Here is a 16,905-nt window from a genome sequence, read left to right as displayed (position 1 = left end):
GCCATGAGGTTAAAGGAATTGTCCGTAGAGCTCCAAGACAGAATTGTGTCGAGGCACAGATTGGGGAAGGGTACCAAAAAATGTCTGCAGCATTGAAGGTCCCCAAAAACACAGTGGCCTCCATCATTCTTAAATGGAAGAAGTTTGAAAGCACCAAGACTCTTCCTAGAAATGGCCGCCCGGCCAAACTGAGCAATCGAGGGAGACGGGCCTTGGTCAGGGAGGTGACCAAGAACCCGATGGTCACTTTGACAGAGCTCCAGAGTTCCTCTGTTGAGATGGCAGAACTTTCCAGAAGGACAACCATCTCTGCAGCACTCCACCAATCAGGCATTTATGGTAGTGTGACCAGACGGAAGCCACTCCTCAGTAAAAAGCACATGACAGCCAGCTTGGAGTTTGCCAAAAGCCACCTAAAGACTCTAAGACCATGAGAAACAAGATGCTCTGGTCTGATGAAACCAAGATTGAACTCTTTGGTCATGGAATGCCAATCGTCACGTCTGGAGGAATCCTGGCACCATCCCTACGGTGAAGAATGGTGGTGGCAGCATCATGCTGTGGGGATGTTTTTCAGCGGCAGGGACTGGGAGACTAATCAAGATCAAGGCAAAGATGAAAGGAATAAATTAAAAATAGATTCTTGATGAAAACCTGCTCCAGAGCACTCGGGATATCAGACTGGGGCAAAGGTTCACCTTCCAACAGGACAACGACCCAAAGCACACAGCCAAGACAACGCAGGAGTGGCTTCGGGACAAGTCTCTGAATGTCCTTGAGTGGCCCAGCCAGAACCCAGACTTGTACATCTTTGGAGAGACCTGAAAATAGCTGTGCAGCAACTCTCCCCATCCAACCTGACAGAGCTTAAGAGGATCTGCTGAGAAGAATGATAGAAACTCCCCAAATACAGGTGTGCCAAGCTTGTAGCGTCATACCCAAGAAGACTCAGGGTTATAATCACTGCCAAAGGTGCTTCAAGAAAGTACTGAGTAAAGGGTCTGAATACTAATATAAATGTAATATTTCCGTTTTTTTATTTTGAATAAATTTGCTAAAATTTCAAAAAACCTGTTTTGCTTGTTTGGGTATGGTGTGTAGCTTGATTAGGGGAAAAATACTATTTAATCCATTTTAGAATAAGGCTGTAACCTATGAAAATCTGGGAAAAGTCAAGGGGTCTGAATACTTTCCGAAGATAACATAAGATAAGAAGGTTATTGGTAGAATATTTCATAGAGGGTTCTAGGTAGAACCCCTTCAAAGATAAAAGAGTTCCCAGTAAAAACCTTTAGATGAAAAAAGGGGTATTGGTAGAACCATTTATAGAGTGTTCCAGGAGAACGCACACAAGCACACAATAGCACCAAAAAGGGTTCCCCTATGGGGACAAACTGAAGAACACTATATGTTTGGAAGATATAAGTTAGAAGAGCAACATATATTACTTCTAGCCCTCCACTGAAGTGAGGACTATAATTTTGAGGATTCTTTTGAAGACATGTAGCAGTACAAAATAGGCCTATTCGTCATCCACAGAGAATGACAGAATCTACACTGAACAAAAATATAAACGCAACATGCAACAATTTTAAAGAGAGCTACAGTTCATATAAGGAAATCAGTCAATTGAAATAAATAAATTAGGCCCTAATCTATGGATTTCACATGAATGGGAATACAGATATGCATCTGTTGGTAACAGTAGGGGCGTGGATCAGAAAACCAGTCAGTATCTGGTCTGACCACCATTTGTCCATAGCTTATGCCTGCCCATACCAGAACCGCCACCATTGGGCACTCTGTTCACAACATTGACATCAGCAAACCGCACGCCCACACGACGCCATGAACGCCGTCTGTCAGTTGGAAACCGGGATTCATCCGTGAAGAGAACACTTCTCCAGCGTGGTAGTGGCCATCGAAGGTGAGCATTTGCCCACTGAAGTCAGTTACGACGCCAAACTGTAGTCAGGTCAAGACCCTGGTGAGGACGACGAGCACACAAGTTCTCTAAAAGGACGTTGGAGGTGGCTTATGGGTAGAGAAATGAACATTAAATTCTCTGGCAACAGCTCTGGTGTACATTCCTGCAGTCAGCATGCCAATTGCACGCTCCCTCAAAACTTGCACGCTCCCTCAGACATCTGTGGCATTGTGTTGTGTGACAAAACTGCACATTTTAGCGCTTTATTGTCTGCAACACAAGGTGCACCTGTGTAATGATCATGCTGTTTAATCAGCTCCTTGATATGCCACACCTGTCAGGTGGACAGATTATCTTGGCAAAGGAGAAATGCTCACTAACACGGATGTAAACACATTTGTGCACAAAATGTGAGAGAAATAAGCTTTCTATGCGTATGGAACATTTTTGGGATCTTTAATTTCAGCTAATTAAACATGGGACCAACACCAACAACATATGTTACATTTATATTTTTGTTCAGTATATACAGATCTATTTTAACCTGCTCTCCAGGAGGTTATCCTAAGAGGTCATGCTACACCAGCCACTGGGAGACCACCATCTGTCATGTATCCTTGACATCTTCATTTTGACCTCGGGAAAGTTTTGTGTTACCCCTTGGTCAACAGAAACGGCGCCAGCGCAAACGCATACCCTGAGCAACGACAGAAATGGCCCAGAATCCCGTGGAGTGCAGATGGCCTCTCAGCTTGTGATGTCACATCTCACATCTATCACAGGAAGTTGGTGATGGACGGACGTTTCGGAAGGAGAGAACTTCATCTGCATCACAGCTACATGCGGGACACCCCAGCACCCTGATTGGCTGCTGGCCCGTTGTCAAAGGCAACCAGAGCGGTCGGGATGGGCTGCTAGCGGCAGGAAGGGGGACTCTGCCAAAGCACAGCTTGAGGGCCGCCCACGAAGGAGGGCGGAAATTTCCAAAATATTAACTCTACACACCAGGCAGGATGAAAAGGTGCTGCATAATCAAGGGGTGTGGAAGTTTGGCATCCCTTCTTGCAACAGTGCATAAAAAAATATATATATGCAGTTGACAATATGTAAGTCTTTCACTGACACAAAAGACACATTCCACTTAGAACACATAGACTAGATTTTCCCTTTCAGAATGAAGGCACAATTCAGAATTTCTCTTTTACTATCAAAGATTCTTCCAATTCCTTGTCTCCATAGAAATAAGGCTGCCCAATATAAGTAGGTCCACTGGCACTGTCAGGCAGAGAATAAGTCTTCCCTGAAGGACCTTCTCTGCCAAGATGGACAATATCTTCCTCTTAGGCTAATTTCTATACTAAATCTCCCTCCCTGGAGATAAACGCAGGACATAAGGAAAAAAGACTGGACACTAGACAGCTGGCTCTGAACTCATTAGCAGTCCATTGTACTGTAATTCACAGAGAGGACAGGCTAGAGAATACAGGATGTCCTTAGGAAACAAGGCAAGAAATTGGGTGGTAAATTAGGGTGAGTGCTTCATCGCGTTATCAGATGGAAAACAGAACAGGGGAAGCAGACTACAGTCGATCTCAGAGAGGAATTATGTGTGTGTGTAGCTTGCTGGTTAAGGTTATGGGAACTCACCCTTTAGTACATTGGAATGTCAGGTCAGTGAGAAGGGGAGAGTTGTGCTGGATCTACAGTTGGGCAGAGAGGATGCTGCTGCAGCATTGGAAGGAAGCAGCCTCTCTCTCTCTCTCTCTCATTGGATCGTGAGGAGGTTTAATATCTCTTCTATCCATCCTTGTAGGATCGATAAAAGCCTATGTTGTGACTCAAGGACGAGCCAACATGGGGCTGATGAGGTGACGAGACAACAGGGAAATGGACACTACACATTAGCTACGACAGATGATTTGTTTACCAGGCTGTTTATCTGCTTTCAGTGTCATGCGCCCAGTCTAAAGAAACAGACAGACGTACAATGATTCCCCAATGACAAGGAACAAGACATCAGCGTCCACAGCAGACCATTCCTAACAAGAAAACAAATTAGGGACATCAGCACCATCAATGCCTCCAAGTGACAGGCCTGTCACCAGGGTGTCACAAAGAGCCAATTAACAATGCTAATTAAAACAGTAAACAGCGGTGGACAAAGGGAGCTGTTTTTCCCCCCGCAGCTCAACTATGCTCAAAGACCTTGTGTCATTTTCATATAGGACATCTCCAACAAGAGGACACAACCAGGTAGTAAACTTTGTAGCTAATGTGTAAAGCTTCATTCATTTGACATGCAACACCTGTTCCCCCTATAGACTTATGGCTCCCCCTTACAGACATCCAGACACAAAACACAGGCATCCATGCAGTAACAAAGACACACACACATGTGCAGGGTCATGCACACGCATGCACACACACACACACACACACACACACACACACACACACACACACACACACACACACACACACACACACACACACACACACACACACACACACACACACCAGATAGGGGCCCATCTTCAGCAGACTCCTAACTGGGAATGACAGCCGTGATATGGAGTAGCCCTGAGTGCTGCAGGTCTGGGGTCTGTCCAGTGTCCGCTGCTTAAGAGGAGCAGAGGGTAGGCAGGCAGCAGATTTAGCCAGTGGCTAGATTGGTAAGTACGTACACAATGATGTCCATCTCACGCCATAAAGCTCTAGCTGGCTATTTAATCTGTCTGTCTAAAAGCCACTAGGGATGGTGATGGAAATATAATTTAATGAACCTGCGTCACAAGTCTCAAGTCTCCATGTGTACTGTCATGTAAGACAACTAATAGAGTTTTGATGAATAATTGCATTTGTTTGAGGATAAAAGTAAGCCGACACTGTGTGATTTAATGGGGGGAAAGAGAGAAAGGAAGGCAACAATAGAAAAACATTTGCAACTGGGGGAGCATATTTACCTGATATCCATCATTTGCATACTTGTCACTGTCCATCAGTTATGCCTAACAATCAGTGAATACTGAAATGTTCAGTTGGCAAGTTTGGTATTCAAATGTGAGTCTAGCTCCCATACTTTGTGCGTACCAATGTCATACTGTTGTCAGAATGATCTCCTAGACTGCAGTTAGCTGTCAGGCCGTGCGGTCTTCAGGCAGGGAACCAGTGGGCTGGTGATTGATGTTGAAGTCAGGAGGAACCACCGAGCTGTCCGGTTCCACATTGTGCTCCTAGTGCTGTATCAATTTATGTGTACGGAAGCCAGCACAACTTAAGTGAGGCAGAAATATCAAACTAAGGGTTTGACAACATGGCCGTGCTTGAGTGAGACTTTTACTGTGAGACCCAGGGATAATGGGTATTTCAGGAGCCGTCTGGAGCCTAAAGGACAGGGGGAAATGGCACACACCCGGAACATGGAGCAGTCTCTCTTCAGTGGATTAAAGTCCAACGCTGGACTTGTTAACTTGTCAAAGTAAAAAGGGCAACGCGTCGCTGCCTCTCACCACTGGCATGTCTGGGCATATGACACAGCTAGTGCTGGAGTTCATTGTCCAATCAACCCTCATCATCTTACTTTGAATAAATGGAAGGCATTGCGTAAAGTTTTATAAAATACCAAAAAGTGGGAAGATTTGAAAGTCACAGAGTACTTGCTCTCTCAGTCAAAGCGTCAAGCTGGGTTTTGAATAAGGTCCCAGATTATCTCAACCTTCACACTTGCTGGTCTCTCTGTTAATGATGCTCTGACATTACAGTGATGTATACAACATAACATGAAAAAAATATCTTTGATGGAGAAAATAGAATAACCTGAAAACCCACACAATAACCTAAAGGACAAAATAGAATAACCTCGACACAAGGGTAAACCAAATGTGCCTGCTCTGTCCTGCTTCAGAGATATTACACATACTTAAAGTACCACATCACTTTTTAAGAAAAAACCTTTTCATTTATCTATAGAAAACAGCTCCACAACAAAGACTTTGAGCAAGAGACTGGTACTGTACCTTCATCTCCTCACAATGTTGCCCATACCCATCCATGAAGAGCCATAACAGACCAACACAGAGACTCTAGACTCAGAGGGACACCAGTCCTATGAAGCCTCTATGGAATCTTCCCAATATAAGAACAAAGCAAATGCCACAGTGAATTCTCAGCAAGAAACATAATTTCTCTCCATTTTGTGTGAGATTACAGGTGGTGCTAAATCATTAAACGACAGGAAATATTTCAACTGCTCTGGCGGGGAACATTCACAGCTTGCTCATCCAATATAATGAGTCTTTAAGACCTGGGTTACCATACACAGGGGAAGGAAAGGAAGGACAAATCTGTGAGATTGAACAATTTCCCATCCAGCACTGTGAGAAGCTCCCTCTCTGAGGCCCTCTTATGCTGTGATAAAGGTCCATGCTACTAGAAAGGTTAAGATTTCAATTCTTGTGGCTACAATAGTCTCAGCAGCAGATCGGAGAAGGTTGGGTTAATTTGGGGTCCAGGTAATTATTTATTTGTCATGAATTTGTTTTTTAGAGCGGGATGGGGGTTGCAAAGCTTAAAGGTCTTTGTTGATGATTTGCACGCTCCATAGACCAGATCACTGGCGCGTAAAAGCGACATGGCTGGTTCCTTCAACCTGTCTGACCCCAATTTTTGCTCTACATGAAGTCTCCGCTGTCCTCTCCCTGCGTAACGCTGACACTCCCCATCCCCAGGCCCAGCCTCACGCAGCCCCCAGGCCCTGTTCCCGTCTGACCTTCAGCAGGGCACCCCACCTCCCCTACCATGACTCAGTCCTCCCCTCCACCTCCCCATCACCCACCACGCTAGCCTCGCCATGGAATTACTATACAATGCTCTGCCATTTAGATGAATACCTCACTTAATCCATCTTGCTCTCAGCCAGCGGACTTTAGCACAGAGAGACCAACAAAGACTGCTGCTCCCGAAGCATAAAGGAGGGGTGTGATGGGCCACCGCAGCTCTGTTCGGTTTTCTCAAATCTTTCTTTAAGCCCAATGCACAGTGACAAATAATCAAGGGACTTGTTATGCCCTGGTCATTTGGCATAGCGGCCACCTATCTATGCAGTGTGATGCTGGCTATCACCGTGGTTATGCTATGTACATACATATTACAGAAGCATCTTCTGTTCCAACTGTCTTCTCTATACAGCAGATCTGTTTAATGTGGGAAAACAAAAAAAGGAACATGTTCAAGGAGAGGGAAAGTTGTGACTCTTTCCACACACAGTAAATTGCTTTTTTTTTGGTTTCCATCCCATCTTTGACACTAAGGGAAAATAATCTCCTGGCTACAGAGTAATTCTACATGGATGGGTTTCTTATTATAGAGAGCCAGTCAACTAGTCCTTGGACTTGACGGTTCAGTGAAACACTAGGTGGGGAAAAGGACTGAGTGAAATGAGAAGTTTGAAGATGGTGCTACAGTGGATAGCTGCAATATGACCAATTCTGCTATTTTGTGTTTTTTTTTTATGCTGTGTGATTTTACATAATATTTCCGCCATTATTTCCTATGACCAAAAACAGCTCCTGGAGATCAGAATAGCGATCACTAGAGATCACTCGATTTGGATGAAGATTTCTACTTCAATGAGTAGGCCGCTGTGGATGTACTGCTCATTCCAGACCAGGCCCTAATCCCGGGCCTCGAAAGAGGAAGAGATGGCACAAGAGAGTCAAACGAGCAAGCTTCCTGACAAGACTAAATGGATGATATACCGCCTCGACCCTTCGTTCTATTGGTGAACATAGAGAACAACATAGACGAGCTCCGTTTGAGACTATCCTGTCAATGGGGGCTGAAGAACTATAATATCCTATGTTTCTCGGAGTCGTGGCTGAACAAAGACTATGGATAATATACTGTACATCTAGCTAGTTTTTCTATGCATCATCAAGACCGAACATCAGCTTTGGGTAAGGATAAGGGGGAGGTGTGTGCCTCTTTGTTAACTACAGCTGGTGCGCAATCACTAATATTAAGGAAGTCTCAAGGTTTTGCTCGCTTGAGTTATAATACCTCATGATAAATGGCAGACATACTATTTACCAAGTGAGTTTCCTTCACATTTTTCGTAGCTGTCTATTTACCACCACAGACCGATGCTGGCACTAAGATCGAGCTGCATAGGGCCATAAGCAAACAAGAAAGCGCACATCCAGAGGCATGGAAACAGAAATCCGTCTTACCTCATTATTAGCAGCATGTCACTTGTGCAACCAGAGGCAAAAAAAACAAAACACATACAAAGCTCTCCCTCACCCTCCATTTGGCAAATCTGACCATAACTCTATCCTCCTGATTCCTGCTTACAAGTAAAAACGAACAGGAAATACCAGCGCTCAATATGGAAGTGGTCCGATGAAGCGGATGCTAAGCTACAGGACTGTTTTGCTAGCACAGACTGGAATATGGTCCGGGATTCATCCGAGAACATTGAGGTGTATAGCACATCAGTCACCGGCTTCATTAATAAGTGCATCAACGACATCGTCCCCACAGTGACCTCACGTACATACCCCGACCAGAAGCCATGGATTACAGGCAACATCCGCACTGAGCTAAAGGCTAGAGCTGCCGCTTTCAAGGAGCCCCCAGGTGGTGAGGGTAGACAACAACACATCTGCCACACTGATCTTTAACACAGAGGCTTCTCAGGGGTAAGTGCTTAGTCCCCTCCTGTACTCCCTGTTTACCCACAACTGCGTGGCTGCACACGACTCCAACACCATCATTAAGTTTGCTGACGACGATGGTGGCTGCCTGATCAACGATAATGATGAGTGTGGCGCCAGGACAACAACCTCTCCCTCAACATCAGCAAGACAAAGGAGCTGATCCTGGACTACAGGAAACTGAGGGCCCCCATCCACATCAACAGGGCTGTAGTGGAGCGGGTCGAGAGCTTCAAGTTCCTCGGTGTCCACATCACTAAGGAATTATCATGGTCCACACACACCAACACAGTCGTGAAGAAGGCTGCTCAGGAGGCTGAAAAGATTTGGCACGGGCCCTCAGATCCTCAAAAAGTTCTACAGCTGCACCATTGAGAGCATCTTGACTGGCTGCATCACCACTTGGTATGACAACTGCTTGGCATTCAACCACAAGGTGCTGCAGAGGGTAGTGTGTACAGCCCAGTGCATTACTGGGGCTGAGCTCCCTGCCATCCAGGAACTCTATACCAGGCAGAGGAAGGCCCTAAAAATGATCAAAGACTTCAGTCACCCAAGTCATAGACTGTTCTCTCTGCTACCACGCGGCAAGCGGTACTGATGCAACAAGTCTGGAACCAACAGGACCCTGAACAGCTTCTACCCTCAAGCCATAAGACTGCTAAACAGTTAGTTAAATAGTTATGCAAATAGCTACCCGGACTATCTGCATTGACCCTTTTTGCATGAACTCTTTTGACTCATCACATACGCTGCTGCTACTGTTTATTATCTATCCTGTTGCCTAGTCACTTTATCATTTCCTATATGTACATACCTAGCTCAATTACTTCGTACCCCTGCACATTGACTCTGTACTGGTACCCTATGTATATAGCCAAGTTATTGTTATTCGTTGTGTTTATTCCTCGTGTTATTATTTTTCAATTATTTCTCTTTTTTTCTTTCTGTATTGTTGGGAAGGGCCCGTATGTAAGTATTTCACTGTTAGTCTACGCCTGTTGTTTACGAAGCGTGTGACAAATAACATTTGATTTGAAATTCCAGCATCAGTCACAGGCTTTGATATACACAAGATCAAATAATAAACAAACAAATCAACAAAGAAGTGAATGGATTCCCTATAAATAAGGGTGGCTGGCAGTGAATTGTCTACAGTGTGACAGAGTGATACCAGGCAAGGCCATAGCTACACAGAGCGGAGCCACAGACAGACACCTCACCCTCCTGACACTAGAGGGCACTTAGGCTACACATAATATCTCCTCTCATCTCAGGCAATCTGGACACTGCACAGTACACTTTCTGCCTGTAGGCTGAAGCTTCACATCACTCTGGTTTTCTGCCTCTTCTCTATCCCATGGATCTGAGCTGTGTCATGGTAATACAAGGTAAACTGAAGGAAAACTTGAGTCTATAGAGAATGTCAATTTAACCCTGAATCCCTTTGGAGTGTACAAAACACTGTGCGATTAACAGGCCTGCTGTATTCTATTCTTCGTCACAATGAAAGCAGAACCCACGTCCTCTCTACCTCTTTTGTACACAAAATCAATGGGGCAGGTGCCGCCTTCCCACTGTCACTATGTGTCTGTCGGAACATGAGAGCAAGGCAGTGCGATAGGGGCTGACCTGACTCATCCACACCTCAGCCCTGCGCTGCCTGCCAATCGAGCCAGGCCTCCAATAATGACTCCTGGAATAATTAAGGAATCAATAGGTTCTCGTCTGGCCCTAAATGAGAGGTTGTTACTATAGGGGATAAACGCTAGGGGATGGAGCGCCACTACAATAGCCTGACATTATCACCCTCAGCCCTCATTACTGGGTCCTACAGACGCCTGTTCTGTTGCCTGGTGTACAGACATCACTGGCCCAGAAAACTGTACAGGGCTGGCTTTTGTCTACTCAGGAGCAGCATTGATTTGGAGAATCAGACCTTTTGTAGTCTGGGGTATCTCCCTTAAGAGGACACAACTGTAATCGGCCCACAGTGCCCAATCTCTGCGCACTGGCCGGGCTCTCAAGAAGAAATCGGATTCTGTTTGTGACGCGTTTTGTTGTCCAAAAATACAGAAAACACTGTTGGTGTTTGAACACTGTTGGTGTTTGAACACTGGTTTGCTGGCTCAATGACACAAGCATTTCAATACACGAGGTAACAAGCAAACAATCTACACAGGACTCTGCCACACACCTTCCTGGGACATAACCTCACACTCAATATCCCTTTAAACCAATCTATCTGTGCTGCAGCCTGTAACCAACGAGTCCCAAGCACCAGAACACCACAATTCCCTGTGCTCCTCTTGCCTCTCTTCTACATGGATGGACAGGATGTATTGATTGAACTATCAATCAACTCTGACGTCCATACAGCATGATTTCTATGGGATGTGAAGCTCAGAAGTTTGGGGAAGTTAGGGGAGGGAGGGAGAGATGGAGGAAACATCAGTGAGGTACACATGTTGTGTACTCAATCTCTGTCTCTCCTCCAGATGCCTCCTTTCCTCTCCCCCAACAGCCAGCGGGAGAGGCAGTGGAGGCTGAGAAGAATGGGGAGCCTGGCCAAGCCACCTGGGGCCCCTAATGAGGACAATGAGAGAGAAGGATACAGGTGTCCTCTGTGTAGGGAACGGGCGCCGTGCTCCCTGCTGCCATGTAGCTGTAGAAGGACACCTCCAGGGTGTAGCAGTAGGACATGTCGTCCAGCAGGCCGCCCAGGAAGCGCCTCCCGGTGCCAGCTTTCACAACATCACGGTTAAACGATGTGTTGGACTGTGGGGGTGAAACACACTGTTAATACAGAGTGCACTCTACTATACCAACATTATAATTCAAATTAGATTTAATTAGTCTGAAAAAAGACAAAGTATATGTTGCATACGGATGTGGGATCTTAATTTGATCACCCTGTTGCAGGAGAACTTTCCGGCAATGCAGTGTATTTGAGGTTTAAAAAGTATTCTGAAGTTTGTAATTTACACTTTTCCCTTATGAAAAATGTATCAACCACTACAAAAATGCCCATTAATTATAATTTCACATTTCCTGTTGCTGCAGGATTATTTTCCTGCTGTAGCAAATAGGCTCAAATTAAGATCGTACATCTGTAGAAGTGTGTTGGTGAATTTCAATGCTTCATTCTAACAATGCCTATACAACTCATTGCAGTCTTGTTGTTATGCATAGTAACATGGATTGTAAGTCAGCTTCAGCATTTAACATGATTCAGTCAATTTAGGCAGTTTCCATTGCCCTCTAGTTCACTCAACATGAATGGAATATGACCCCTGTAACTTAAATGCAGACTTCTACTCCTGGCAGAACTTATTGAGTTCTATGACTATGTGCTTTGGGCAGTGCTGAATGGGCAGTAAGAAAAGAGCACAGTAAGGGACATGACTTCTGGCCAGCTGTCACCGCTACTATACACACCCCAACGGTATACACACACACACGCACACATGCAGGCATACACACTGCTGTAGACAAAGATTAGCTCTTTATTGAGACAGCATAATAAATAACCAGTGGACAATCTGTGATACTCTTTATGTATGGTGGGTGGCTAAAATGATTTTAGCTGTTGAAAGACTTTCCTTGTGTACTGGTGAAGAAAGTCTATGAGAGCTGTGAACGTGTCGCTGCACAGAAAAGGTTATTCTTCTGGCTATACTGTATGTAACTGGCACTGCTGCAAAATGGCACTTTGGCTGAGCGCTGAAGGTCAGTGTGCCTGGGAGGAGGAGGGAAACAGACTTTTCAAATATAAAGCTTCCACACCCAGCTGTATGATAGATCTCAGTTTACCCTGTGGTTCATGCAGTCACTATTGTAGCATAGACAACTAGCACCTGCTATTATGTGGGCTGTATTCCTGTGGAACATCTGTGAGATGAGTAGGGTTAGGATTGATATGGCCTGACCAGGGAAAACTCTGGGCCCTGCAGTAGTTGTAAAGTTTTCCCTGGTATGATTGATGTGAGGAACTTACGAAGGAGAAGTCTGGGGCGTTTTGGCAGAGCAGGCGAGGGAACACGGCCTGTCTCTGGACTCTCTCCTCCTCCTCAAACACGTTCCCGTACATGAAGCCATTCATCATGGTGGAGTGGGCGTGCACATCAATGTAGAACTCCAGACCCACCTTCTGTGTACGCCACAAACAAATACACAGACAGACAAACAAAGAGAAATATAGAGGAAGCAGTGGTGTCACAAGTAGAGTGTAAACCTCCTGAATATACACAATTTACACATTTCATAGCCATTGCCATTTCCATCAAAATGTAAAGTTCTTGATTTGACTGAGACTCCTTGCCTACACTGTTTTCATATGCCCACAGCGTGGATTCAACCCGAGCACAAAACAAGTGGGAACAACAACAACCAAGCTGTGTCACACAAATGCTTTGGTTGGCTGTGGAGGGCAGCTTCCTGGGGTGGGCAGCGGGAAGCGGAGGCATGGGAGTGCCATCTGAAAGACGACTCTCAGAGGTGGCAGAGCAGCAGAGGAGAAAGCACAGAGGAGATGACACACCTCCCACAGGGACAGAGAGAGAGAGTGAGAGGGAGAGAGAGAGGGGAGGGGGGTAAGAATGATAGGATACAAGTCCTATTTTTATCCCCAGTAGAGCCCAGGGACAGAGCTAAAGAGAGGAGTGCTCAGGAGACAGTCTTGGTGGCCCCACACAGAGGAGATATGGAGACTGGCTGGGGGTGACCCCTCCAGATACAGCTGCACAACAATACAACAGTCCAGCCCACACACAATCAGGCTTTACTCACACTACCAGGTACTGTAGCTGCACTCCTTCCAACACAGCAGGCTGAGGAGCTTAGAGGAATACACTATGAGAGCCAGCTGCCACACACTCAAGGACACACACACACATACCGCTACAGCGCATCTCAGATCACATCTGCGTCAGTACACACCTCTCATAATTAATTCTGCCTTTATTTCAGAAGTTTGGCTTTAAAAGACAGAGATAAAAGCAGTGCAATATGGCGATAGAGATTCTTCTAGGGACAGTCTTGTGAAAATCTCCTCAGTTGACAAGGCTGCACAGCAGAGGTGACACAGTGGGGAATAAAAGTTCAGTTTCATGTTAGAGAATTGTAGAATGAAATTCCAGGCCAAACCCATGCTACTGTGGCCAGTGTATAAAGCTCTCTCTCTCTCTAGCCGTGGACACGGTGAAGCAGGTGTAATGAGCCCTCTCTCACTCTCACTCCCCCTGACCCCTCATTCCCCAGCACAGCCCAGCACAGCCTCCTTTCACTCCATATTTCTCTTTCTTTCTTTCATTCTTTCTTCCCTCTCTCTCTCCTTCTCCTCTCATTACACATTCCAGAGCGTATCTCAGTTCCCGGGGGTCGTCAGGCGGTAGGGAGGGATGGAGAAGGAGAGGGAGAAGAGGAAAAGGAGGGGGGAGAGGGCGACGCGATGCTTGAAATTCTGCTCACAGCCAAAGCAATTTCCTGGCAAGCGCGGTGCTGTCAGCTGCTCTGATGGCTGGCTGTGAAATATTGTGGCTGGGAGTGAGCCGGCAGCAGGCTCTGGCAGGCAGATCGATTGAGCCCGAGAGGAAGAGCGGGAAACAACAAAAAAGGGAAAAAGAAAGCAAAACACAGCCGCCATTAAGGCAGCTCCATCAGGCAGTTGAAGGAGTTCCCACTTCCCAGTGTCTGCTAGAGGCAGAAAGCCCTCTAATCGGCAACGCTCACCCAGGTAAAGGGAGGAGGGTGTGGAGGGTGTTGGGACTTCGGAACCACCCAGTGGGATTTTTTACACACACGTAAAATGACCCTTCCCCTTGTTAAAGTACAGCTCAAATGATGGAGTACTGTATGAAATGGCATCATTTCCTCTGGCACCAAGCTTCTGCAACGATAAGTATAGCTTGGCTCAACTGCTTTGCTCTGTTAACAATATAAATTATGATTCAAAATGAAATGTTCGCACAGCATTGGGTCGCTTAAATGGCCACGCTCCAAGTGTTTACTCCAGAATTATACAAAAGATTCAAGCTGGGAAGGCAAAGTGAATCACCAACAGCATCTCCCAGTCTCCAAACAAGGAGTCACTCGATCCTAAGTGGTGATTCCCCTTAATATCTCAAGGACAATGGAAGTACAATGATACAGTGAAGTTCAATCCAGCCCACAATGTCAACTGCGAGTTAGCATAACAGTCTCCTAATGTGCTGTCAATCACAGGCAGACAGGACTGTGAGGCTGGAGCAGTGATTGATTGTTTAATTACCAACCCACTTTGACCTAGAGAATTGTTCATTTGAAATTGTAATCAAGCAATTAGAGGCAATTAAGAAATGTAGAGAAGGAAAGTCAAAAGACAATCTGAGTGTAGAGGCTTTACAAATTATATGTCTCAGAGAGAGAGAGTGAGAGAGGGAGAGAGAGAGAGAGAGAGACCGGCTTGTTAGGTAGCAGCTCCCTACAACTCAATAGAAGGACTTGGACTCAACTTGGGGTTGCTCCAGTTTAGTTTAATGTGGAAGGTCAAATTAATTTTGTCAGACAAGTACTTATCTGCTGCATATTAATTAGTCTGGGCCATAAACGGTTTGGCTTATCTTAACACAGAATTTTTGGGGGCTGATTTAAGCAGGATTACAGACTAAAGGCAGATTCTCTCACAAAGCCCTTAGCATCAGCAATACCTCTAGAAGAAACCCTAGCTAGGTTCAGTGGAACTTACTGCATCAAACGTTTCCTCTCTGCTAACATTATTAACATATAGCTGGTATTCCAACATCCAGGGCACGTAGAGTGTTTATACATTTAGAATAACACCTATAAGTATCCCTGTATGACTGGGGAGCAGAGTTATGAGTGATACAGTGCATTCGGTGCGGTGGGTGGGTCCCAGTGGGATACAGAGAGAGAACAGACGTGGCAGCGCTCAATCCTGTAAGCCCCTCATTCTCTCTCTGCCACAGACTGATTGATGGACGTATTTGTTCCTTTTTAACACAGAGGTGACTTGTAATCAAGCTGAACGGGCACTCAGACAGCACTCTGCAACAGGGCTGTTAATGCTTCGTAAGCAGCTGCATACGTCTGGAAGCCCTGTGTGCCAGGAAAGTCTGTTACTTCATCTATCCACCTTCCAACCTCTCACACACTCTGTGTCTGTTTGGTGGATCTATGCCCCCATTGTGTCACCAAAGCATCTTTAGTACAAACAGCACGAAACTAGAGAGACACCCCAAATGGCTTCCTCTGCGGTGCCATTTTCTTGTTCTTTGCCTGTGAGAGCCAGACAGTTCTGCTTCAAACTGGAATAGGCGGTTGAGGAATTGAAAAGGGGGAGTAATGATGGCGACAAATTGGCCGTAAATCTCTGAAATGGATAAGAAATGGGCCGATGACACCAGAGGACATCTCAACAGACAGACGAAAATAGCATTGTCCCCAAGCGCCCTGAACACAGTAGACAGACTCCCCACAGGAAAAAGGAAAAGAAAGTACTGCCAGGAGGAGGGGGGGGGGGGGGGTTTCAAGGTGCAATTTTCATCTAGCAGGCATGACAGGACCAAATACATTTGTTTCAGACATACAATTAATTTTGTAATATTAAAAAGGTCAGAAATGAACCATAGCAATACTGGCCCTTTTGTCATCCTTAACAAATGATCCAAAATGGCGCTATCAGATTGGTGGGGATACATTCACTATGATGAATGTTCTGAGTAATCAGCCAATCAAAAATAATGATTATTCTCCTTTGATAAATGGGCTGGGAAAGCATTGCATTAGTTAGGAGATGGGTCCATTTGTTTCTTCACTCTTCACAGATATATTTTCTTGCATCACTGACTGTATGAAAATGTTGCTTTTGACCAATGCTCAGCTGTGGATGTGAAATTACAGGATTTTATACAACTGTTCATATGTCCTTACATTCAGATGGTTTCAGAGCTAATAAGGATGTAAGGTGACAGCTTTGCTAAGAAGCAATTCAAATCTGTATTTAATGAAAATAAATCTTTGTCAATCAAGCTTAGATAAATGGCTTTTTAGAGATGATCAAAAAAGGAGGGATCTTTCTCTAATGAAACAGAGATACAATTATACATTTTCCAAAATAAAAAACAAGACTTCGATATTACTAAAAGGGATTAAATAAATGCTGTTGCAGTCTGACTGTCACTGAGCCCTTTCCTAAAGCTAGAGAAATGGCTTCGGTTTGACATTCTTCAAGAGTCAAATGGCCAGTGACAGCTTGGAATCCTCTGC

At 45.2% G+C, this 16,905-nt stretch overlaps 1 protein-coding gene across 1 annotated transcript in view; it reads right to left on the bottom strand.

Annotated features, from left to right (window-relative positions):
* LOC115192503 (cytosolic carboxypeptidase 6) overlaps positions 1-16,905 on the bottom strand; it is a 460,539-nt gene that overhangs the window by 11,026 nt on the left and 432,608 nt on the right. Inside the window, exons 10-11 of the mRNA XM_029751097.1 lie at positions 12,638-12,790; positions 11,256-11,418 (exon numbers count right to left, since the gene is read on the bottom strand). Coding sequence (XP_029606957.1) covers positions 11,256-11,418; positions 12,638-12,790 — 316 coding nt within the window. The remainder of the gene's footprint in view (positions 1-11,255; positions 11,419-12,637; positions 12,791-16,905) is intronic.

Source organism: Salmo trutta, chromosome 4, assembly GCF_901001165.1.
Source record: "Salmo trutta chromosome 4, fSalTru1.1, whole genome shotgun sequence".
NCBI classification, from domain to species: Eukaryota; Metazoa; Chordata; class Actinopteri; order Salmoniformes; family Salmonidae; genus Salmo; species Salmo trutta.
This window is presented reverse-complemented; position numbering and strand designations above follow the sequence as displayed.